The sequence below is a fragment of the Aquila chrysaetos genome, chromosome 14 (genome assembly GCF_900496995.4).
Source record: "Aquila chrysaetos chrysaetos chromosome 14, bAquChr1.4, whole genome shotgun sequence".
Classification (NCBI taxonomy): Eukaryota; Metazoa; Chordata; class Aves; order Accipitriformes; family Accipitridae; genus Aquila; species Aquila chrysaetos.
This window is the reverse complement of record NC_044017.1, coordinates 28,792,047-28,818,074: the sequence shown is the minus strand read 5'-3', so window position 1 is coordinate 28,818,074 and position 26,028 is coordinate 28,792,047. Positions and strand designations below refer to the sequence as shown.

The 26,028-nt window shown below is 37.9% G+C and overlaps 1 protein-coding gene across 2 annotated transcripts in view; it reads left to right on the top strand.

Annotated features, from left to right (window-relative positions):
* VWA8 (von Willebrand factor A domain containing 8) overlaps positions 1-26,028 on the top strand; it is a 194,439-nt gene that overhangs the window by 152,003 nt on the left and 16,408 nt on the right. For both annotated transcript variants that reach the window (XM_030036351.2, XM_030036352.2), the window contains exons 38-41: positions 14,469-14,577; positions 15,395-15,551; positions 18,816-18,924; positions 24,570-24,695. In XM_030036351.2, coding sequence (XP_029892211.1) covers positions 14,469-14,577; positions 15,395-15,551; positions 18,816-18,924; positions 24,570-24,695 — 501 coding nt within the window. The remainder of the gene's footprint in view (positions 1-14,468; positions 14,578-15,394; positions 15,552-18,815; positions 18,925-24,569; positions 24,696-26,028) is intronic.

Below are 26,028 nucleotides of genomic sequence, written 5' to 3'. Positions count from 1 at the left end.
TTCCAGTTTCCCATCTTCCTGCTGTAATCCTAAAACAGGGCCACAATCTCCTGGTAGATCCCAGATCTTAAAGCTCAAGGCCTGCCTGTTCTACAGTACACTGCTTCTTCAAGGATGGTTATTGCTTACATCTCTGTGGCCTACGACAGAGGCCCACGCTACATAGGTGTTCTGTATAGCGTGAGTTTTCCTCAGAAACTTAAAAATCTGAAATATTTGGCTCAGTTTATATCTGCTATAAGAGCTCAGGTAGGTTTCTTAAATGACCCAGATTCAGCCAATATAATGTCAAGATCATGTAATGGAGGACTGAACAGAGCAAAGATACAGCAAATGCAAATTGTGTGGGCACCAGCCTTGCTAATACCAGCTGTTTAAAAATAGATAAAATACTTGGTGTTGATAGCTCAGCTACTAGAAGTTTCTTCTGCTTCAGGTAGTAAAATTACACCTGTACTCTACCCATGAGCAAGTGTATGTGCTGTGTAGAACCTGAACCATAAAACACCTCCATCGTCCCAGTTCTTTAGTCTCAAGACTGATGGGCAACGCTCAGCTTAAAAAATCATGTACTTCTTTGTAGGTGGGTGAGTCCAAAGGAAGCGTGTAAGACACGCTGACACCCGCTTAGGGCAGGTTTCTACCCACTGGGTCAACAGCTCAAAACATTTCGACAGCCCGTGTCACCGAAGACCACTCACGTAGTGTCTATCAGTAATAGTCCACCTGTTGGGGTGCAGATCTTTAGTTGGACAATTCCTTAATATGACATCAGGCCCTTCCGGAGACAAGAAGCAACTTGGAAATGTTCTCTCCCTTTTTTTTTTTTCCCCCACTTTGCTTTTGAGACTTGACCTGATCTGCCTATTTTCTAGCAAAAAGCCAACTGAACGGTTAAGTCGTGTTAGAGTTCACAGCATCACAAAACTGAGATGGTGGAATGAATCTAGAAAAGCGCATGAATGAGAAAAAAACAATCTTTGGTTGCTTCTCACCGGTGGTTTGAACAACAAATGCACTAGGGACAGTTCTGCAGTCTTGTGTAGAAATTCAGGCAGCACTGGCCCAGATTCATTCTGTTGGAAGAGGTCCTAGAGGTGGACACCTCAGCATGACTTGGATATATTTTGGATATGTTTTGGGCCTTGGCACTAAAAAGAGACACAAATGAAATGTATGTAAGAATAGGGAAGGCTTTAGATTGAGGTTTTGGAAGATTTCATTCAAGATCTTCTGCCCTGGGGAACTGACTGAGAGAATAGTCTTCTGTCAAAAATGAAAGCTTTTATCTTAAATTGCGATTCCTTTTCCCAGTAGCGCTAGAGGCATGTTCTTTTGGTTTCTGCTCTGTCTAGTTAACATTTTACTGATACAGTGTTTCCACAAAGCATGAGTCATTGTAACTAGCTAAATGGAGGAGTGAAAAAAAGAATTACTTCATCCATCCATTCCCTGTAGAACCCCTAAACATTTAAATATGTAATTATTGCAACATCTGGAGCCAGTAAGCATCATCATTGCTGTCCAGAGGAGTGAACTGAGACATAAGGAAGGCAGGTCACTTGTTCAAGTTCATGCTGTATGTCTACACCACAGCGTCAGAGGTGGGATAAATGCAGTATACACCCATAAGGATATATAAACATACTTTGTACCTGTGTTGCCAAGCTGAGTAGTTGAATGTCCTTGAATGCTGCGATCAGTATGAACATACCTTAAATTGGGAAAAAAATTGCATATAAATGCAGTGCAGCCACCTAAGAAAACAAATGCCAACTCTAGATAGCTCAAGGTTGAAACATGCTTAGCTGAGATGAGTATAGACGTATTCAGCAAAACTCAAGAAATGCAATAAATAGATATTTTTCTCAGATTTAAATGGCTGTCTTCACAGTCTTATAGCAGCGCTCAAAAGTCATAACAGAACACATAAGTTATTCTGTGTCCTGTGAACAGCTACAAGACATGAACATATGGTTCATGTCAGTAATGTAAAAGAGCAATGTATATGTGTTCATCACCAATAGCTAAAAAAATTAAGGGTGTTTTTTTCCTCTGTCTTAACTGCTCAAATCATCCATGATGCAAAGGCTTTTTGCTAAAAACAGCATTTCGATGAGTTCAGCAGCACTCAGTAGTAGTTCCCAACATTCAGACTTCTTTCTGCAATCCATCAGTTAACCTTTAGATCTGATGACGGCAAAGGCAAATGCTAAGTGGCTATTATGGGATGACAGGCCCATCATTAGAAATATATTTCAAATGTGTTCCTACCCTCCCTAGACTTGAGGTAAAGCCTGTGTTGAACCGAAGTAAAAGTTGAGTACATTTTTAAAATAATCATAATGCCAATAATATCAGATGTATTGTTGACGTTAAAAGAACCACAATCATGTTAAATTGGGGGGGGGGGGGTACCTATGTAGTTGTGTGTGCGTATATATATTCACACACATATATATTTACGTATGTGCACGCATGCATACACACATTGATACACACACACTCAAAAGTTCAGTTTTTTGCCCAGATGTCATACCTGGACTTTGTCTCTCTCAAATTAGAATTACCTCAGGAGATCGTCGTAACTTTGCAGGTACCCAATCCCTCAGGGAGTGTATTTCATAATGAACAGGCATTTGGAAGTGGATTTAGAGGAAGAGATTTTAAAGCAATTTAGGAAAAAGATCTCAGGATCCCTGTGTTACACATATACTTAGCCATGAGGAATGCAACAACACTTCTCCCTCCTTTTGTCAGGTTCTCACCTGTAGTCAGCCAGTTAACAGACCTGTTGGCACAAGTCCTGCCTCTTACCTGGCTTTTACACCCGAGGTGTTATTTTAGCTGGTGTGTGCCTGATACAGAGCTAGAATATAGCTGAGGCACCTACCCGGACTCAGAAAATGAGAAGCTTTCTGTGGATGTATCTACAGCCTTCTTTTTCCCAGACGCATTTTGATCTCTTTGAATGGAGCGGGGTGGACACAGTTGGACTGGCCTCCTGAACTGAGAGGTTCACAGCAATCATGGAATACAGGGAGATCATCAGGAATGCAGGATGATGCAGTACACAAAATATTGTCCAGTAAAATCTACAGAGGAATTTAAAAAAAAAAGGGCGGGGGGGGGCAAGTGTCATGGTTATCAACAATCTTTGCAATTTGACTTCTCCATTGTATGGCCAGAACAAAGGCAAGAGGGAAGGTGGCTGATAGCTAGTAGTGCTTTTAGTCCTGAATTAATTATAGTTGATTTTTTTGGAAGGACTCTTAGGTTTGTTTCTTTCATTCCCTCGTAGTGCTTTTACAGAACAAAAGAAATGTTGTGTAGCTGCCTTTGAGTTTTCATAATATGATGTAGGTGCTTTCCTTAGAGGTTTTTGGGAATCACTTGTACAGTTGTTGTGGAAAAAAAACATTAATAACTCATTTGTATGAAATGAATTCCTTTGTTTTCCTTTACAGCAGTCATGCTGTGCTTTATTAATGGCTAAACTCTATGAAAGCATACTTCAAGTTCAATTAAATCATGGGAGTTCATTGATCAAACTGTCTTATTAGAATCTTAGCTTGTTTACACAGGGTCACCTTTTCTTTCTTAAAATTTTTCACCGAAACCTGTGCTCACTAAACACCACGCAGCCTTCCATGAGCCTCGGTGGAGTATCAGGAGATAAACATTTACCTCCCAGGGAAGGATTGGCGTGGTCAACTATACCCTTTACCCTGATTCTTTTCGAGACGGTATTAAATCAAAAAAAGCAGCAGGTATATTGTACTTAATAAATAAGGCTTAATTTTTACAGGCAAAAGCAGTTCAGTTTCATTGCTTTAAACATTTGCGTGTACTTGCGCACAAGCAGCTGAGGCAGGTTGCTGTGGTTGCGCTTGGAAATATTGAAGAGTAACAGCAAGGAGAAGGAGAAGGGTCCAGCTCCAGACCGGTAGGCATATTTCAGTGTCGTACTTCTGAGCCAAGCCTGGTAGCTCCCACTGTGACCAAGAAAGCCCGAAGATCTCACCTTGAAGGAGACACTGGAGGGCTCTGAAGAGGCACCACCGCCCGTCGTGGCACCTCAGACACCTGACTGACCGTCCACGGCCCGGATCCGAATCCCATCCTCGGTGCGCAAGGCATTAGTTATGGATTTAAGGAAATGGATTCTTAGAAATGGAAGGGGGTTTCCTTTATGCCTCTTTCTGTATTTTGGGCTGAGACTGGAAAATCTGGAGTTGTTTGATTCCCTGCCATCTTTGGGTGACGATCATCTTACTCCCTTCCTTGAATAGTCTCATTTATTCTATCCGTACTCCTCTCAACTAATCATGTAGAACTCTACATGAATTATTCACCCTTTAAGTGAATCAGTATTTTTATTTTATTGAATGCATTCTTTTTTACTTTTGATTTTCTGAAGCTGCAGTTTGTACTTGAAAGTTTAGGGTAATGGAAATTCGTTTGATGAAATTTATTTTTTAGGTTGGATGTTTATCTGAAGAATAATTCATTCCAGAGTTTCAGTGATCCCAGTTTGTTCATATTTACTGCTCAGGATCTACCTTAATCTATATACTGATGATTTTAATTTTTTTTTCCTTTTTTAAAAGTGACATTTTACTTTATAACATTTTAACAAAAATCCAGCCTTTCCCTGATATTAAGACCGAACTGGGCAAAGCTGCAATTCTTTATTCAGATAAAAGTTAGTCCTTCCCACCACTGCCCCCGGTTCTGTATTTTCTACTTCAGACCAAGTAGTTTTTCTGACCACATGAGGGCATCGGTGAGCTAATAACAGTGATTTTGCTCATCTCTTAAATGCTGTAGGTGCAAACCCCGTAAATTACGAAAAATATATGCAGTGGAGATTTTTTGCAAGTTTGGAATAGCCATATGATGGCATTCTGCAGTCCTGCGCAGGATCCTGAGAAACCTGAAATACTGCAGATTACAGAGTTATCAGTCAATAAGGGGATTACAAGGTATAGTTTGATAACGTTTGCAGTTCTGAGATCCGTGAGCCCCAAATACACAGTTTAGGTCTGTGACCTTTTCCTGGGCTGCATGATTCATTTTAGCGAAGTGAGGAGTAGCAGACGTGTGCGGCCCCTTGAAGCAAGGCATCTCAGAATGGGCGAGCATAAGACGAGAAAGCTGTGAACCCACAGAGCTCGAGAAATTCATCTCTCTAAAAGTCTCCACTGGGTAAAGCAAGTCAGATAAAGATCGTCGGTTCTCTGTCGGATACTTTTTCTCATATAAATGTCCTCAGCTGAAATGAGACCCTTGTTGGAAGCACTATACAAACACGTCTAAAATATATTCCCTTTCCTAAAGATCTTCCAGCCTAATTAGAGCAGACAGACAAAGAGCAGGAGTGGAAATAACCTTAACTTTGTTAGAGCAGGCTGATCCAGCACAAGGTTCCTCTTTCTTCCTCTGACCTTCCTGTGAAAACCCAACAGTTCTTATGGGAGAAAATATAATAACCTCAACACGCCGTCTTTCAGATCTCAAAAAGTCTGCAGCAGTGCGCGTTGCTGACGTAAAGGCTGGAGCTCCTAACACCGGTGAAATTCTGCCGTCCCAGCGAGACAAATACATACTAATAATTCCGCCCTTTTGAAAGTTGTTCCCTGATTAGTGAAAGGACAAAATTTAAATCATCTGATCTGTTACAGTAGTGCTAAATGTAGGAGGCTTTCCTTTAGAAAACAAAACAATATAGTTGCTCTTTAATAACTTAGGTCTCTGCTTCTTAAGGACAGATTTGACAAGGTCCTAGGTCTATAGAAAATAAGGCTTTGCTGCTTCCACATGTAATTTTTTTTCAACTTTCTTTTGACCATGAAATGTCCCTGTGGTTTTCTCTCCAGACTATTCCAGACTGTTATAACGTGTTCACTTATCCCGTCTTTGTAGCTGTTGATTATTCAGGGTACTCCAGCAGAAACCAAATTCAGTGTTTTCCGAGTTCATCAATGTTAGGAGGTGTGTAGTAGTCATGATAAATAACCAAGCGAGACATTTTCTGTCTGCTCTGGTAATATTTTGTGGTGGATTAGCATGCTAAAGAGATGATGACCTCACATCTTTTAGTTAAAAAGAATTGACTAGGCAATTTTTAATGATGACAGAGGAAAATGGCATTTACACAGGTGTTAGCGTAGCAGAGGATCTGTTAGATGGAAGCAAACGTATGATATTCTTTCATTACTTCATTTAGTTTATCCAGCTTTTAAGGCACAGAGTGCATATTCATGGACAAAAGACTCTAATGCACCTACTGAGTTTCTGAGTTTGTTCTTAGAGTGACAGCATTTAGTTCAAAAGAAGACCCACAGCAGCAACAACTGCATTTTATATAGTGGTTTGGGGTTTTTAGCTGGTGTATAAAAACTTCATTTGCAAGCCAGATACCCCTTTTTATGTGTTTCACTCCAAATATCCACCTTTTTCCCCACCTAGATTCACTTTTATTTTACAAATCTAAAATTCCATTAAAGCTATGATGCTTTGAATAGTTTTGCTATGTGAGACAGAAGTTTAATGTCTGTATGAATTTTAAAAGCTACTTTTACAGAGAAATGTTCACAGGAGTCAGATAATGCATGAAGCTTCATTAGTTCATTTTGAATTCTTGTGAAGTTTTACAGACAGGATAGGAAACCGGAAAGAAGCCAAATGAATGAAGAAAACCTATTAAATGTTTTATACTGCAGTGCAACTAATGTTTTTTCATTTCAGGATACAACTGAAGAAACAGAATGTATTTCATACATTATTATTGTCTAATACTGAATATTCCTTTCTGTGGAAAAATTACTTGTGGGCTCAATTTTGTGCTGCTGATGTGAATAGAAATTGTGCTATTAATTTTTAGCACGTAGAAAAAAGCTGTACATGATGTGGTACCAGTAAAAGTAATAGAAGCCATGAGATTTTTTTTGCCTATTTTTGCCTTTCTGTCACTAGTTTGTGTAAGAGTTTATAAAATGTTTTCTTTCTGTCTATGGCAGAATCAGTTTAACAATAGAATATAAAACCACCATGGAACAGTCAGATTAGCCTTTGATTTGCCTGATGTGGAACTTTTATACATTCTTCAAGAAAATAATGCATATATTCATGCTGCTGATAAAGAATGTGTTGGAGGAAAGGATGTTCTTGTGACCTGTTAAACGCGGCCCAGGCTAATACTGAGGTTTTAAGGTTGTTGCGGGGGGTGCGGATAAAAGAAAAGAAAGATTTTGTTTCAGGGAAAGATCAGTCTTTTACACATCTGCTGAAATATATTCTGCATTCCATGGAATACATTTCCTAATCCTTTGTTGCCACTGCAGGATGGATTATTTAATGTCTTTTTCACCTGGAAAATAGTGATTTTCCACAAATTCATGATTTGTTACAGCTAAAGTCAGTCTTTCTTCATAATAATGTGTGGTTGTGATAAAAGATTTTTCACTGATTTTGATGAGGAAATTAGCATCTCCCAAATCACCTGTAGCACAAAAGTCTAAGATGTCTTCACTTCTTTTCCTGCAATCATCTTCTGATACCTGCCCAATCTTTGTCCACAGTGCTAATGAAGAAAGCAAGCTATTTAAGAAAACACCAATATTTTAACTTTATAGTATTTGTAGTGGTTTTATATTCACGTAATTCATATTTTTCAACAATATTTTATTGCACTGTATGGAAAGTAACACATATTCTTCATTGGCTATAAACTGCCCTGTTTAATATATTGTATATTAATGAAAAGGCAAAATAGCAGATTAATTCTTTCCCTCCGTGTCCCAGGTATGTTAGGATAAGAGCAGATATCTTCCAATTTGCATCTGAGCAGGGTTCTTCCCTTTATGCTAAAAAGAGTAAATGAAGAATGGGATCTTCCCAGCCCAGATCCTGCCTACATCTGCCTACTTTCCAGGACTGTCTAATTATGCAACTAATTAATCTACTGCATACCTCCTCAATTTACATTAAACTAAGCACCTAAATGACGTGAACTGTATTCCACCTCAGATCTTTCTGATCAACAGTAAGAAACACCCAGTAATGCAATACTATTACAAATACTAGAATAAGTGCTTGTGAAAAGAGTTATTGTTTGGACACTTTAGCTTTTTTGTTTTTAAAAAGTCTTCCTACATAAATATTCTGTACAGCTGTAAGTACTGCAGCTCTAACCCTGTTTGCTTGTAGTTTGTAAAATGATGTTTTGCCTGTTTGTGTGTGTTTATTAAGTTGTCACATGTGAAATCATGCCGGTTTCAGTTTTAGGAAATGTGTTGTATGTGGAATGCTCCAAACAATGCTTAAAAGGGCTTAGTAGAAAGGTTGGTTACCTGTTTGTCGCCGCACACAGCAAGGAGGAATTCCATCTATTTCTGTTATGAAGGTGTAAAATCCTATGAGGAATGGCCAGCTCTGTTTGAACATACCCGAAAGGATAAGGAAAATTGGATTTGGGGAGGTTTGGGCAATGGAAATATAGTCCATTTTTTAAAGTACAAATTGCATCCCTTTACACCTGTAGGATCTTAGCTTGGAATTAGAGGGGGTTTTTTTCTGTTTTTTTCCCTCTCTTCAAGTTGTATCCGGAGTATTAAAATAAGCATTGTGTTTTGCATAAAAGGACTCGATATGAGTTAGTCCTGGCAGGGCCAAATGTATTAAAACTATGAGGGGAAAGGTCTGTTCCCCTGTGCGTGGGGCAGCTCGCCCCCATCAGAAACCAGAGTTTCCTTGCCGGTCCTCAAGCAGAAGCTAGCTTTTGTTGCCGTGAGCATGAGCTTTTCTGGCAAACGCTCCTGAATGGGAGGCACTGACACATCTTGCGCCTTTCAGGAATTTTAATGAAGTTAACCGAATCAGAATACAAAAGTGAGCTGCTGCATTAAAAGACCATCTACTCTCTAGCCAGCTTGCTGTGTTGAACAGAAACCTGTCGTGTACAGGGTAGAGTGACAGGAATATCTACGACCGAAAAATCAATCTAAATCAATCAAGGAAAAAAGTCCTTCACATCTTACTGAAAGCCATCGCTTATTTACTACTTTTCTATTCAAAGCTAGAAATATTTTCAAACTTATCTGACTTCTGCTTACAAAGTCTAAAAGATATTTCTTAACCTGTAACCATGAGTCTTTTTTCTGCCAGCGGTTAAGTCTAAGTGCATGTTCTGCCCCTTGTTTTAGAGAGTCAGCTTTTTACAAGACTGTAATGGAGGTATGGGCACCTAGGACAGCGAGAGTCATTGGTTGTATCTCCTGCATGAAACTCCCAGGAATAAAGAGAATTTCAAGTGGGAAAATACAGGAAGAGATGAGATTTCCTCTCTTTTTCCCTGTCTCTGCAATAAAGATCAACTCCTGGAATTTCAGTCTTTAGTTTATTGTAAGAGACTTGAACAACAAGGAGCTGATGTACGGGCTTAAAATGCACGGGTGAAAAGATGGCAGTGTTGAAGGTTGTGGATACTCTGAAACGTGAATGATTGAATGATAGATATACTGAACTGTTCATTTGAGTTGACTTTGCTAAGTGTCTTTTGCTGATTAAATTGGATACTGTTATAAGCCTGTTAATAACAGAGAAATTAATATATATTCAGTCTAGATGTACTTTGAATAGTTCTTTAAAAGCATCTCACAAAAAGTCAGCCAATTTAGTGAATTTATTGCCATCAGACATATAAATGTGACATGCCGAAGAGTGGCTGTTGTTTCTTTCATTATATTTATTTGCTTGGCACAAGCAAACTGAGGGCAGCCAGCACTTGTTGAGATATGGAAAGGCACAGTTGGGCTACTTGGAGATGCCTTTGAGGTGCGAAGCTTCTTTATAAAGACATTTTTTCTTCTCAGTTTCGTTGCAATGTATGATTAAGATTACTGGGTTCTAAAATATTGTTTAGCTTACTTGCACGAAATCAGCTGAAGCTAAATTTGATAAAGCTTTTGGTCAGTGTTACTCATACAGCCCGAGAGATTTGAGCCCAGAAGTTCAATCCCACATTCACTTAAGTGGCATGAATGTGGTTCTAGATCCGCTTCCAAACATGGTTGAGATTTGGTTAATGCACGATATAAAGTTCCCTAGTTTCCCTGACCAGCTGAAGTCTAGACAAAACTACCAGCCTTTGACTCATCTTCAGAGTGGCCCCTAGTACAGATTGGTATGCATTTAATAGCTGTTTGGCATAAATATGACACAGATGTGAAACACCTGGTTTCATTGTGCTGTTGAGTGCATTAAATCACGTAACTGGCTTCTCTGAGCCTTTTTATCTTCTTTACATTACTATATGAAGGATGATAAGATCACTTGGTTTCCGAACTGAATGTGTTTGTATCAGTTTCCCTTATTCAGTTCGCTCTTAGAATCCCAGTGTTGTCAGAAAAAAAATGAAGTGTAGCCCTGTAAGACCGTTTTGACATCCATTCATGTATCTCAGAAGGAACAAATATAGGGTGAGTTGTTCAGATACCGTGTATCTCTCACTGAATATAAAATGAGTGTTCAGTTCTATTCCCGCCTGCCTGCCCTTGCTGTCGGGAGTAAATGGATGAGTAAGAGGCAGGACCAGAAAATGAAGTCAAAACATTAACATGTCGTGGTTTTTGCTGTTGTTTCTTCATTTCCTTTTTTCTCAAGCACTCCTTTCACACCATTGCCCCTTCAGAAAAGCACATTCCTTTAGCGCCTTTCTGACCTGCAGTCTTCATATTCTTCTCGCATAAAATTTTTGCTTGTTTGCTTCATTGACTTTGGAAGACCTGCAGAGCCTCCATCCACAAAGTCCTTTCAGATGCACCCGTTATCCGTTGGTGTCAGTGCCTGAGAATATAGTACACTCAAAGAAAAGAAGACAACAAAAAGATTTTAAGCCAGGGACTAAGATCATTGATTACTGAGAATTTGGACTCTATAGAGAATAAAATAAGAATCACATGTATCCCAGGAGAGGATGGCAGTTGTGCTTCTCGTGTGGCGAAGACTTTGAAGAAGAACCTGCCCAAACAGGCAGTGGAAAAATTCTTTCATGGTCTGATCATAAATCACCAATATGTATAAACAAGTTTAGATAATGCACAATTGAAACATGTGTGCTGTGAGTGTTTTGGAAATAGTGGTTATTTTGAAAATCAAAAGGAGGTCTCAGAAGGAAAATTTCACAGTTTTTCCAGCTATTCTACTCTGACCCATACCTCATAGCTGAAACTCAAGGCTACTAAACTGAATTCGTCTGTTGTTTTACAAAGCTGCGATATGCACACCAAGCAGTATGAAATCTTCACAATAATACAGTAATGAATAGCGCCTTTCAGTGCATGTATAGCTAGAAAGAGCAGAGATTTCTCTCCAAAAGAGACCCTTAGTCAAAACTCTCACTGAAAGAAACCAGTTCGATGGAAGTCTTGCTGTAGATCCAAACAGAAAGTATTCAGGAGGGGACAGATCAACTTTTGAGCAAGGAAAGTATTTATATATTTGGATAATATCCATCACAACAGTAAAAGAAATCTCAATAGGTTTAGAAATTTCAGTCGGACAGGCTTGGAAAAGTTATTGTGGATTTCTTAGATTTGTTTGAGCTTTTTCTCTACTTTCAGTACTTGTTTTTCTTGTCTTCCTTCTCACTCCAGACAAACTAGATTTTTCCCACTGACTGTCTTTCAGTTTGTTGGGTTCATTTTACATGCAGTTTTGGATTCTCCCCCTTAAATCTACCTTTCCGATAGTTTCTAATGTCAAGAATTCCTCCAGCCCTCAGAGGGGTGACTTATCTGTGGCTCTTCCATCTCTTTTTATCTGTCATGCTGAAGAATGTGTCATTGTCCAAAAATTTTTCTCTTCAGTTTTTTCCTCATCCTTCCTCTGATTTCATGTCCACACTCAGTGATTTACTGTTTACTTCTTTCTAAAATATATCTTCAATTCTAATCTAGATATTTGCTAGTCTAACTTCTACTTTATAGAGGCGCCTTCAGAGCAGAGAGAAGTTGTTAGTTGTAAAATTGCTTTGAAACACTTCCATGGAGACAGGGATGGGAAGGAGAACAGCCTGATAAGCCACTAATGGAATTATCTAAGAGCTCAAAGAAAAACCAGGAAAGTACATCCAGAAGATTCTCTTCAAAGGGTTCTACAGTGTGCTAATTTAACGCAGTTTGGAAGTGTATGGTAAATTTAAAAAACAATTACCCCAGCAAACCAGTGCTAATAAAAATTGGTTGTTAAAGTATTCAGATGTAGCAAAATTCTACTACCTTTTGTGTGCATAGATGTTACTTAAAAACACAAGTAACTGAATGAAACTGCTGCAATTCACTGGCATGACATTTACACATCTGCTGGTGGTGTTCCATTTTAGCGTCCTTAAATTTTCAATTATTTTACCCAATTACCTATTAACTATAAATAAAAAAATTAGTAAGGAGGTCACATTCTTAAGCTATGATAGATTGTACCGCTTGTCTCTTTTTCTCTCTCCAGCAATTTTTTTCAAAGTTTTAATAGAAATCAAATGTTGGATGTTCTGCTGTCTTTTTAAGAACAAAAACCCCCAAAAGTCACAAATCATTATAAAATAAAAAATTTTCTGTTAACCACATGCTGTTTCAAAGTTATGAATACCTGCTTTAATCAGATCAACACTGTTGTAAAATACGTTTATATTAGAAACTTGCCAGGTGCATATGTACTAGAAATATTATTTGTGAACAACTTATTATATGTGAGAAATATATGTGAGCAACAAAGCTCTTTTGCTTACAGAGCTTTTCACTTAAAAATTAAACAATGCTTGTATTTCAAAGTATTTAGTGAAAAATTTTTTAATGGAAAAAATTGACAAAAAAAGAATATGGCATTTGCATCACAGGTTATGGTTATGTTTGCCTCACAGACCTTCCTTTTGTGGAATTTTGAGTATTTTTCTATGAAGAACCCAGAAGGATGAACATGTAAAAAATTTTCCATCATTTTATTGTTTCTCTTTACAGAGTAATATTTTGATTTGATTCATGAGGCTGACACTACTGTTTTGCTTTTATGTTTTTATTTTAAACTAAGTTCAGCGATTTTTGTTGACCTGTGTTTCTGATTGATAGTTTTGAAATCTACCAGTTATGCAAAAAAGAACTGTTTGTTTTGGAGGAAATATCTTAAAACAAAACAGCGTATAACCCTAAGGGTAACATGCTGTTGTGGTTAAGTGTCTTTCTTCCTATACAAATGTTAAATTAATGTAATTTATCAGATTAGATCTTGATTTTACACTAATGACATGGTTCACAGAGGATGCATTGTACCTCTTTGAATTAATTTAAAATCTATAAAGAGAATGAAAATGATGTTTTGAATAGCTGCCAAGACACTGTTGTTAGAGCACATGTTTTCAGTTCAAAAACATGTAAGGAATTCATGTCGGCATGAAGTTGAGTCTGCAAGACAGTGAATTCAAGGATTAAACTGCTCTACAGTCCCAGTGGAAACCCTGATAATGCCAGTGAACTTCTGAGAAGCAATAAATTGTGGTTATTGGGGCATATAAATTCATCAGAGAATTAAATGTATTATGGTAGGTGAGAAGAAAGTTAATTTGTAGAGGTTAAAGACATCAATTTTACATCTCTGTCATTAAGTTTCATAAAAAAAATGAAGTGGCATTAAATTATAGAAGATCAGTAACTGACGAGCAGTTTACACATGAATCATTGATTCACTACATGACTCAGAGTTGGTAACGGGAAGGAGTATTTTTTACCTTCAGTCACCAACTTAAATCCAGCCCCAGCCTAAAGTGACTCAGCCCCGACCATCTGAGAGCTGTTGGGTGTCCAGCGCCGCAACGAATCGGTGCGGAAGGTGCAGTCAGCAGGCAGGTGTAGAAAACCCACCAGTGTAGACTTTTGCGGTCATGGCAGGGAAATTAAGGATTACGTGAGCGTGTCATTTGAACTAGCCATTTACCTTTGACGAATCTCAAAGAAGAGCATGTCGTTTCTTCAGCCCCTGTCCGTGAAAGGAAGATCAACCCGCCCAAAGGAACGCGGAGCTGTAGTTGGGTGCGCGTGAAATTTGTGAACGGATGTACAGCCAGGTGTTGCCAATACCACGAGAAGCGTTCAAACTGCAGGTGATCCTGGCTACAGGGGGATTTTGAATTACGTTGGCGATTATCGCTAAGCATTTTTCTAGTGCGGATAAGATCGGAACGCACTGAGTGGTTCGGCCGTGGCAGTAGTCTTGGCTCTGGTGCGGGTCTAACGTGCCGCTCAGGAGCTCTGTTTTACTCTGCTTTATCCTGTTGTCCTCATCAGGTGGGATGTTGCATTTATTGAATTAATGCTGGCCCTACAGCTCTTCAGCAGACCTAGTATGTTATTATTAGGTTGTTAGAGCAGCTTTCCTTGCTATAAGAGAGATTTACAACTCTATTTTTTATTTTACAGATAACCATTCAGAGGGACAGTGGTTTGGATGTCAGTTCCCCCAAACATGGAAAAGTGGATCCAGACAACATGCCACACGTTGGTGGAAATACTTGGGCTGGTGGAACAGGTTTTTCATTCTTTTTTTTAATGCAGCATTGACGGATATCTAAGGGAAATGCTGTGCCAGTCAGAAATGGATTTATACAAGGCCACCCTCTGCTTAGAGCTATTTTACCCAGTACAGGGTTGCTTTATTGCCAGTGAAAAGAAGTATTTGCGGTGTCTTAACTTAAACTGTATATAGTGGATCTCTACTTCAATTACATTTTGTTGTTGTTTCTTTTTATTGGCCATATATAAAGAACCAGAAGCTTGCAGCCATAGAAACCATTGCCATTCTCTTAGATGTCTCTGTAGCTGCAGCAATTTCGGTAGTGTAGGCAAGAGGCACGCAGAAGAGGCAAAGCGCCTCCTAATTCTAAAAGGGAGTGATAGTGATCACTAGGGAAAGTGGTTTGGGAACAGTGTAAACCAACAAATTCTAGGGAGAAGACAGAGTCTGAATGAATGGCTTTAAGGACCAGGAGCTTTGAGGAGATGTACAAGACTTATATCATCTATAATCCCCTTTGTACAAGGTGGAAACCATTATGAATCTGGTCTCAAGGGACTATAAACACAAATATTCCATTGGAGTTCTTCTTTACCATGATAGCTGTTTGGTTTTGAAAACCATTGGCAATTGGCAACATATTTGGAACATCTGTAGATATGACAATGGAAGCTTTAAAGAAAATGTGTTCTTATTTATTAACAAATGCCGTTGGCAACTGGCAACATTTTTGGAACATCTGTAGATATGACAATAGAAGCTTTAAAGGAAATGTGTTCTTATTTATTATCAAATGCATATTCTTAATTATTTTTTATCTGAACTGTGTTAGGTGGGAGAGACACTGCTGGGTTAGGTGGCAAAGGTGGGCCATATCGACTGGATGCTGGCCACAGGGTTTACCAAATATCTCAAGCTGAAAAGGATGCTGTTCCTGAGGAGGTTAAGAGAGCTGCTCGAGAGATGGGTGAAAAGGCCTTTAAACAGAGGTAATGTGAAAGTCTTTATTTTCCCTTCCATTTCCCAGAAGAATTTGAAAAAGATGGCTAAAAAAGAATTTTCTTTCTTAACTGCATTTATCAACTACCTTACCCTGTTCATTATCATTTAACAGAGCTTACCAGCATGTGTTTAACCGTTCTGGACAAAATGTTTAGAATGTTTTCTTGAATTAAGCCACACTGTTAAAATGACTGTGATTTGGTAGAGTAAAACATAGCTAGGTGGATCAGGAGACTGATGCGAATATTTATCTTTTTAAAAAAGGGATCTACCGTATGAAAATTTCTTTGAATTATGATGAATCCAGATTGTACATTGTTTGGAAACCTTCACCTAACAAATGTCTTTCAAAATGGACCATTACGAGCAAATTGCTTCTGTTGGAAAGATCTGTAGCCAAATGGTGAGATAATTTGAACTATTAAACCTCAGCAGACACTTTTACATGAACCACAGATCTTCCCAGCATTAATGTAATGCATGGTTACTAACCAGCTGTTTCCCAGACTGTGCACAGAGATTCAGATTTCTTCCACTGACTGATCTCTCAAGTCAACCTCTGGCACTTTGCATTAAAAAAAGCGACGTGCATTGACAGTCATTCCAAATAAGTTCTACGTTTCAGTCCAGGACATATTGCAGCGTGAGTATCTGTCTGAAAGCAGAGCGTACTAGACACAGATTAAAACATTGGAGCAAATAAATTTAGAAGCAGCTTAATCAGGTCACATTTTCTTGCTATTAATGAAGTGATGCCCAATGGGGGGCAAATCTGGGTGTTGTGAGGAGCAGGTGAGATTGCCATTTGCTTCAGCTGATGTATAAATAATTAGGCTGTTAAGCATAGAGCACACGCTGTACATGAATCACTTTATTTAAAACCACCAATTTATCTGTTGTGTTCAGGTCAAGTTTCTCTTTTAGTCATGGTTTTATTACTAAATTACCCGGAGCATTTAACATTGCCATTAGAGCATTGGTGATTAATAAAGACAAGGAAAATGTATAGATTATATCAGTGCTTCACAGGAAAAGAGCCTGCAAAGAAAAATGCCTTTTAATAGTGATCTAATTTACACAAGCAACGTACAGAAATTTAAATTAAAAATAGTCACTTAAGGTTTTGTTTTCAGGGGGAAGGCAGAGCTTGTTTTGTCTTTTTTCCTGGTGCTTTATGGGGGGACAGGTAGGGAGGACTACTTTTAACCCTTTCTCCATCCCCATTCTTCAAAATTGCTTATCAGTTGCTTCATAATAGAAACAGTCGATATGTATGGTTTTGGATACTGCACATCTCTGTGCATATGCACATCTACACACATGGCATGCTTTGATGACTTTCTACCTGCCTGTATGGTGATTTACAAAATTCATGCAAGGGGAAATTCCTGGATACTGCTACATGTTGTGGAAAGTGCAGCTGAGTCCTGTAAAACCTGAGCATCCGTACATGAGATAACAGTTCGTGTCCTGCTAAAACCAGTGAGCTGGCAGGTACCAGCTGTAAATTCTGAAGCCACATTTCACTTGGATTATTATTCTGTACCTCTTGGATAGTTGTGGGAACTAACAGATAAAAGTTAAGAATAGAGAGGTTGGAGTCCTCGGGCTGAAGAAAAAAATAAGGGGAACTGCAGATTTCACTGCTTTGTTTATACATGATTATCTGGAAGGGAGAATTTTAATATGAAAGCTATTGATTGCTTTCCTGGCTAGATAGTACTTCTGGTGGAAAACATTTTAAATTGCCCTGTTCCACTAGAATGAAGTTAGCAACTGCTCTTGGATAGATGCAGTATTTTTCGTGTTGTTTTTCTGAATTAGCTTTCACTGCGGATTGATGTAGAGTCTAACAAAGTAAAACTGCATGTGAGACATTTTTTGTTTGAAACAAAATGTTTTCTTCATTGATGGAAAGATACTGAACTCCGTTGGCAGGATCCCTGAAATAAAGTGTACAGCACTGAAAGTTGCCTTTTCCTGCCTCTGATGAATAATAGTTGGCTATAATGACTATGTCTATGCAAAATTCAAAATAGAAAAAGACATAGTCATACTAATGACAACAAAGATTTGATGTCTGATTTTAATATTATCGTTAAAGGGCTAGTCTATACAGCAATTCTCATGTATACTGTATGTTCCAGGCAAGTAACTTGTGATGGTATTAAAAAACCTGTCATTAGAAATATAACTAACCTATACATACTTTACTATCCATTTATAGTTCATTTAAAAATCAATATTTTCAAAACAGTATGAGTGAGGTTATGCTGTTATGAAGTGCTTGTTTGAAATGAGCTGTGCACAGATAGGCCAGTATGTTTTAGCTCAGGACTGAACCCAGCCACGTGCTGGATGGTAGGGTGGGCAGATACAGAATTTCTGCCTTGCTACATGATGCTGGGTCATGGAAGATATCGAACGGTGAAGACTCCCAGCATATCCAGATGTCCCCTAGCTCATTCTTCACCGTTAGACCTCTGTAATGACATTCCAGTTGTGAGTTTCACCAGTTGAAGAGTGTCTGCTTAGCTACGATGTTCAGAAGAATGATACCGAACTTTAAGTGGGCACATCTTAACTTACAGAAAAAGCATATATCTGTTTTTATGGTGCAGATGTTGTGCTCTCTGTTAGGCCTCCGGACAGGATAGTGTTCAGCGACATGACTCATTTTTTGGGGGGGAGCACATTTTTGTTAAAGTTCATTTAAAACGTCTTTGTTTTAAGGTTTCATCATTTTATGAAGCACAAAGACAGGTATTTGAGACAGAGTTACTAGCTGCAGGTCTTCAAGGACAGATTTTATAGTGTGTCTTTACTTAACCTTTGTGTTAAAGCATGGATCGTGATATGTTTAAAATACTCCGACGGTGAAGTAATGAATAGACACTCATGATCCTTTTATGTACCCATAGCAACACCTGAGCCAGTAAAACCTTTAGAATTCGATCACAGTTTTCAGAACATCTGGTTTACTTCCCAAACATTAAAGCAGATTAGGAGAGAGAAAAAGGATTAGTTAACTTTAATAAGTTTTAATGTGATGCAATCCCTGTAGCCACTGGTGTCACCTGCCTTGTCAAAAATTCACAGAAGCGCCTGCCACTTCTTTGATTTGTTTCTTGTGTGTGGTTCTTACAGTCTGAATTTCCTGTTATCAAGTAATTAAACTTGTAATTTACATACATAAATGGATGACATGCTTGCTTCCTAAACTGTTCTTAGCTCCCTGTTCTTTTCTCTAGATTGAAAGAGATTCAGATGAGTGAATATGATGCATCAACTTACGAAAGGTTCTCTGGAGCAGTCCGACGTCAAGTTCAGTCGCTCCGTATCATCTTAGACAACCTGCAGGTAATCTTAGATTCACTGATAAAGGAACCTGGTGAGCTCATCACATTAGGCCCTAAATACTATCCTGCTAACATCGTGTTACCATCTGACGATCATAACTTTGAGGGCTAAAAGCAGACCCAGGTTATAGTCATGGTTAGGAAAAAAAGTCTCGTATTACTATTTCAAAGGCAGCTTTTAAGTGGGTCCCGGGGCTCATCTCTGCAAGTTACAGTATTCCCATACCACAGCTTACAGAGATTACTTATTCAGGAGCACAATTTTGTGAAAGAAAATACTAAGTGTTATTAAAAGAATATGTGGTGGTGTGTAGATAACAGCTTTTGTCTTTACCTCCTGTCCAAAAGACTTTTTTAACTTAGAAGTGCAAATGCTATAGATGTTAAAAGAAACACTCGCTCCAGGTCATAGCTTTACTGTATATGCAGCTGAAAACATGAGTTTTTCTCAGGTTTCTTTTTAACTCTTGGTAATAAAAATAGGTGTAGCCCAAATCTAAGTGGAAGCTGACCAAAACCACCAGTTTGCCGTTCTTCTAGTAATTGATCCTGTGATTGTTGCAGGCTTTATTAATACTAGTGTTCATATATGGGGGAAATAAAATAAAGAGTGTATTGTTTCTAGGAGGAATCTGCTAATCATCAGTGAAAATTAAAGGAAAATTAATTTTACTCCTTATAAGACATCTCTGATTAAAAATATTTCTGTTGAAGGCTACCAACTGCTGGTATACATATACCTTAGTCTTTTAGTCACTGTGCTGTGTCTAATCTGTCTGCTTACTTCAGCAATAAAACTGAAATATAGGAAGAAATTACTTTGTATGATCGACAGACTCCTCCTGGGTCAAAAAATCCAATCTCCTGGTATTGCAAGTAAGAAAGATAACGTTTTTCTTTGCCTTACTTATATCTTTAAGCCATTGTGACTACAACAACACTACTGTAATCACATGTATAGATAGAGAACCATTAGCCGGTTTTATTATGAATGTATCAATTCAGAGAGCTCCTCATATGATGAACATTTAAGATGGTCATGATTAGGTGATTCATTCACCTAGTATGTGTTTCAGTTCAGGACATCAGCTCTTGGCTTGTAAAGACAGGTTTCAGTTGAAAAATTTGAGACATAAATCTCAGTTTTTCCCACATCATTTATATCTTGGTCCTTTTTTTACCATGTTTCTAGTAGACATGCCATTGAAAGCACATTCTAGGTGTGAAGTGAATAAGTGAATCTTCAGTTTAAAGTCTTTTTTTAGTCTGCCTTATCTATTCCTTGGAGCCAAAATTCTTACATTCAGGGATCACGTTAATCATAATCAAAATATAACATGTTTTAGTATAAGGAGACATATCCTCATGCTTTGTTAAAAGGGTCGTTTTAATATCAAGGTAAAGTCTTATAAGCCTCAGTATTTTATGAGACTTTGCTAACTTCCTGGAAAAATCTATAACAGTTAACCACAGAGCTAGTAAATGTACTTTAAGATGAAAAAACAAACTCACTGAATTTGAAAAAGCTAGCTTGTAGAATAAGAGCAATATTGAAAGCAAATTTTTAACTTTATAAATTTTTATAGGGATTTTGGTAGGGTTTTTTATTAGAAGATGCACTAGGAAAATGAAGATAAATGATAACAGGAGTTACTTTGTTGCAAAGTGCTTTCTGTTAATTGGGAAGCTGAGTCCAAGCATGTTTCATGTTATCTTTCTGAGAAGAAAAAAATTTATTTGAATTCTTCAGCATGGTAAGTCATTTAACCCTGATGAAGGACTGTGCCTCTGTCTCCCCTTTTTTCTGGATAGTCCTGTGTATGCCATGGGTTCTCAGCTAAAACTGTTTTCATTCTGTTATCAGTCAGACATTCCTCATTTCTCAAATAAATAAGAAGTCAATGGCACAGTCAGTTGCAGTAAACTTCGCAGCTCAGATGTCTGTGTATTTTTAACTTTGTGAAAATCCCAAATTACCTTCTCAGTAGAGAACGCTTTTGGCTTTTTAAAAATGTTTGAGTTTGCTTTGTTTCAAACTCAATGTGTTCACATAATGGAAATATATTGTCCATGTTTATTTAACCTGGATTTTCTTTTCAACGTATGCCTTTTTATTGTTAGGATGCCAGGGGTTTTAAAAACACGTTCCTTTGATTAAATTTTACATCCCAAGAATCAAGAGGCTGGGATTCAGGTCCAGTTGTTGATGGCTCACATGTCTGGAATAGGCTGATCCTTGAAAGCGATACATAAATGCAGTCTGAGAATGTAATTTCGTTGTTCGTTTTACTTTGCATAACTCGCTGATCTCTGTCAGCTCTTTGAACAACATTAACAAATGTTGAATAAAGCTTATCTGTCTGAACTCTAGATTCAAAAGCTTATGGTCAGTCACTCACTCAGAAAGGACTTCTTAGATTTTGGACGACTTGCCTTCCAGAAAGTACTTGTCTTTTTATTGACTGGCACAGAAGGAATCTGGGCCAACTGTCCCTATAGCTTCTGAGCATCATTTAGGCACCTACATTTAAACTGGGCAAACCTGAGCCTGAGTCACCGAGCCTGCTGGGGCTCTGCCTGATTTAGACCGTGTGGGAACTGTCTGGTCATAGCAGCAAGAATAAAATAGTGGCAGTCCTATAATAAATGTGGCTCAGAGTGCTGACGATGCAAAAAACCCTGTGCCCTGTCAGTAGTGGTTTTCTAATTTTGGCGGCTAAGGGAGCATATGCATAATGTTTTTCCAGAAACAAATGCAGACCATGACTGGCAGTATTTCATACCATCCCATACTGCTACGAGTTGCACATTTAGATGTGATCACTTCAGATACACAACTTTTTCTGTGATATTTACAGACATCACGGTTAATTTTGCGGGTCTTTTTGCAAATACGCCTTTGATATCTTTCAGTGAAAAGAATTACTGCACTGGTGTATTGTGATCAGCCATTGCCATGCTGATAAGATATGGTATCTAGGACATTCTTCTAATTTCAAAAGCAACACAATGTATATATATACAATATTTTTTCATCAATATGACCACAGTATTTTACAATAGCAATGGGTTGCATGCGCTTTCTAGTAAAATATCAAAGCAAGGTATATATGTAATAGTTGTGCTTTTCTCTTGAAATTGTAAATGCTTTTAAACTTATGGTGCTTTTAAGTTTATGAAAATTATATATTGAAAATGCTTTGAAGCTTTTCAGTAATATATATGTGCATTGTGTAACACGTGCTTAAGGGGATTTTTTTCAGCTTTTATAAAAGGAAATAAATTCTTAGGAATTCTGCATGGAAGAGGCAGGTGTTAAGCAGTCTAAATAATTTTAGTGTTATTTTGGAAAGAGGTTAAGTCAGATTTTGTCGGCATTTTTTCCTATTTTAGGAGAGAATGTCAACTCTGTGTTCCTCCAATAAAATTTCAGCTCAAATACTGGCTTTTGTTGCATAAGCTTCAAAAGGTATTAAATGGTTTTCAACTATGCCCATAGTTAAAAGCAATTTTCTTCTCACACTGCTGTTCCTTGAACAGCAAATAGCCACAAAGCTAAAGCATTGTTAATGAAAACAGTAGTTGAAACTAGTTGAGAATTTGCTCAATGAAGCTGAAACTTTATAATCTTCGGTTGTTTGTCCCTCCTGCCTACTGAAAGGAAGCAAATGACAAAAATTTAACAAAACAGCAGCCCTAAGGAAGCATTAAGGATCTGTTCCAGTATTTACAGTGACTAAGATGACTAGGAACAAAGTCATCTCCTCTGCATCGTCCTGGAAGGTGCATGATTCATTTCAGACAGGCTCTGCTCACTCAGCAGCATGTTGTCTCCAGGAACATTTTTTTAATGATTAGCTGGAGCGTTGTTGAAGTTTGCCATGATTATCCTACTGTGTTTTTCACAGCAGGAAAGCTCCTACAGCGTGTCATTTTGGTGGAGCATGTAGGGGTCATCTGGAATTTGCAGGTATCTTTTTGTGATGTTGCACAACTCTTTGGGCAACAGAGGCATCAATGATCCTGTGGAAGAAAGGACTTCAAATTTTGTCCCAAGAATATTTAATGATAGTAGAAACTACTAGTTGGTGGTACAAACAAACTCGTGGATGCCCCACTGTGGAAGGGGGTTAAAGCCGGATTGACTGTAGCACCATGCAAATGTATCAGGGGGCACAACTGACTGAATTCACAACCTAAGAAATCTGTTCCACTTTCAATTTACTAAAAGGCTGAGGTTTCCATGTATTGGCATTGTTTTTGCCTCCCATCAGGAAGCATCTGTAAGGCTTTTGACACTACCTAACTAAAAAAACTGTGTTTGCCACAGCTACGTAAATTCTATGCTGTAAAATTAATTAATCAAAACATTTTCCTTGTGGCTTTGTATTCTTTCTGCCCACTTGCTTTCATAGGTAAGTAGCCCATTAGTCTTGAGTAACTATAGGCAAGGCAGTAGTCCATAACTCCTTCTTCCATACAGCCCCAAAAGAAAAACTCATAAATTTTGACCAAAGCAAAATCAAAGATTCTCTGAGCCTTAAGAAGCCATCATCTGACTGCTCAGACTGTCTAAAATTATAAAGATTTGTCCTCTCAAATCCCAGGCCTGCAGTTTACTGGGGATTTGTAATGTAACACTTCCTGCTCATCAGAGAGCAACTGATTTTCCTTCCTGAGAACCAATATTTAAGACAGTTTGTGTCTTGCTGGATATTTGATTTGCCTCCAGCTGCTGACCAGCAGTTTGCTGAGAGTGCAAATACATTATACATATATAAATTTAAAATCTTTCTGTGCTGGGCTTACTGCTGGGATGAGCAACTTCAAACTGAAGATTTAAGCAGAAATGAAATAAACCATGAAACCCATATATGCAGACTTTGCTGTCTTTAGATGAATCTTACATATTATGAACTATGATGAAGCTATCCATTGAAAACATTCTTAAATATGTTGTTTATAATATTAAAGCACTTGAGTCTTCAATCTTAAGTGCTTGCTTCTATGTACAGGAGTTCCATGAATATTTGAGTTCCTGATTGTATTGCATGTTGAGGTCAGGCTGTAGATAACCAGTGTTCTTTTAAAGAAAATAACATTCAGTGGACTGTCTCTTGAGTATCACAATTTTCAAGGTTTTTATTTTAAAATATAAATTTAGTTTGTTATGAATATTATTGTAAAAGAAACCATTTATCATTACCTAAGGTGAATACTGCTTAGTCTTGCCTTTAAGTCACCTGATGCTTTTTTCCTGCACTGCTTGGATGGAGAACAGATAGTAAATGGTCAGTTATGTATGTCCCTCTGGTTGTACGTATTTCTGCACAGGCTTGCTACACAGTTTTCCAGCATATTTGCAAGAAAAAAAGGTTAACATTTCTGCAGTCCACAATTAAACTCCCATATATGAAACAAAAAAGACAAAATTACAGAGGGAACATATTCTTTGTCAGTGTTAATTTTTCTTTCAGAGAAAAAGAGCAGGACAGCTATGAAAATGTATTTGGATTTCTTTGACTTATGCCAGAACTATCACATCATTACAAAGAAAATTGATGTGTATGTCATGTTCGGTAGGTCTTAAATTGTTTAACATACACTCACATCACTGAGTGAATTAAGGCATCTTTTCTGTTGTAGGCCAAGGGTAAGGAAAGGCAATGGCTGAGACACCAAGCTGTTGGAGAGCTAGATGATGCCAAAATCATTGACGGGCTGACGGGAGAAAAAGCCATATATAAACGACGGGGAGAACTTGAGCCACAAGTAAGTATCCAACAAGCAGCAGGGAAATGTAGGGAAGAGCTTATCCGGTTTGGTGATTGCATACTGGCTGTACAATATCTGTGTTTGGAGTTTGAGTAAGTTATAGGGATGAGAAACTCAGAAGAATCATCTCTGGCTCGGGAAGTCCCTGAGACAGAGGCAACCGCAAGAGGGAAAATTTGCTTCACCTCTTCTTATAGTCTTCCACACGTATTTGCTGTTGGCCACCCTCAGAAAGAGGATGCTGATCTAAGCAGTGCTGTGTTTTGATGCAGGGCAACAGGTTTTATGTTCTTATTTTACATTTTAATGAGCTGAAGGCAATTAGCAGAAGAGTTTGTTTGTCTAAGAAAAAGGAAAATATTTTCTCACTGATTTAATTTAATTTTTGTTAATAAATACCTCGATACCCTAGAAAGTTTAAAAAAACAAGTGTTTTACAAATGTCTTCTCCTTATTCCGTGATGTGCAAGGATTTTCAGCTTTCACAGATATTTGGATTTACAAGAATAAAATGATAATGAGAAAAAAGTATGAGGAAAAGCCATTAAGATATGATAAAGTTGCCCATCCTATGGCTTAATTTAGCCATTCCTTAGAAGACATTATGGTTAGGCCTATGTGAGTCAGCAACAGAGAAACCGCTTGAATCAGACCAACAAAACCTGGCCAAAACTGGTGGGGCTAGTCCATAATATTTAACAGTAATACTTAAAGACAGATTGCAATTTTTAACTACACTAAGAATGTTTTTTTAAATAGCTGAGTACAACATCTTTTTGCCTGTCAGCTACCCACATCTGATGAATCCCTGGTATTATTTTTTATGCTACTTGGTCCTGACGTCTGTTGCTTTGAACAGTTTATGGAACTTGGCACTGCCTGTGTGAAAGATCAATAAGGGAAAAGTGATTAGATCTTAATTTCTCTTTTTTTTCAAAATGTATTTACTCAGTGTATTAGTTTTAAGGCTTTGTAAAAATAGTTCAATTAGGGAAAAAAAGGACACCTTTAAGTTTTGAATAAAAAACAAAATAAATGTAGGATTTAATGGACCCTCTCTCTCCCTTTGTTTTTGGGAGGACAGGGATGCCACAGTCTACTAAGAGAATAATTAAAAGAATAAAGCACACAAATGCTTGCAACCCTTTACAGGTAAAAGAAACATTTTAGTTATTTGTTTTTAATGTGACTGTTTTTTTGCCAGATCATCTTTAATAGCCTTATACTTGAACCCAGACTCATCCCATTGCACACTAAATAAAACATCTCCCTTGAATGTGCTGTGCCAAAAATTGTTAAAACAGATGGGGATTGTTTTCAGGAAAAAATA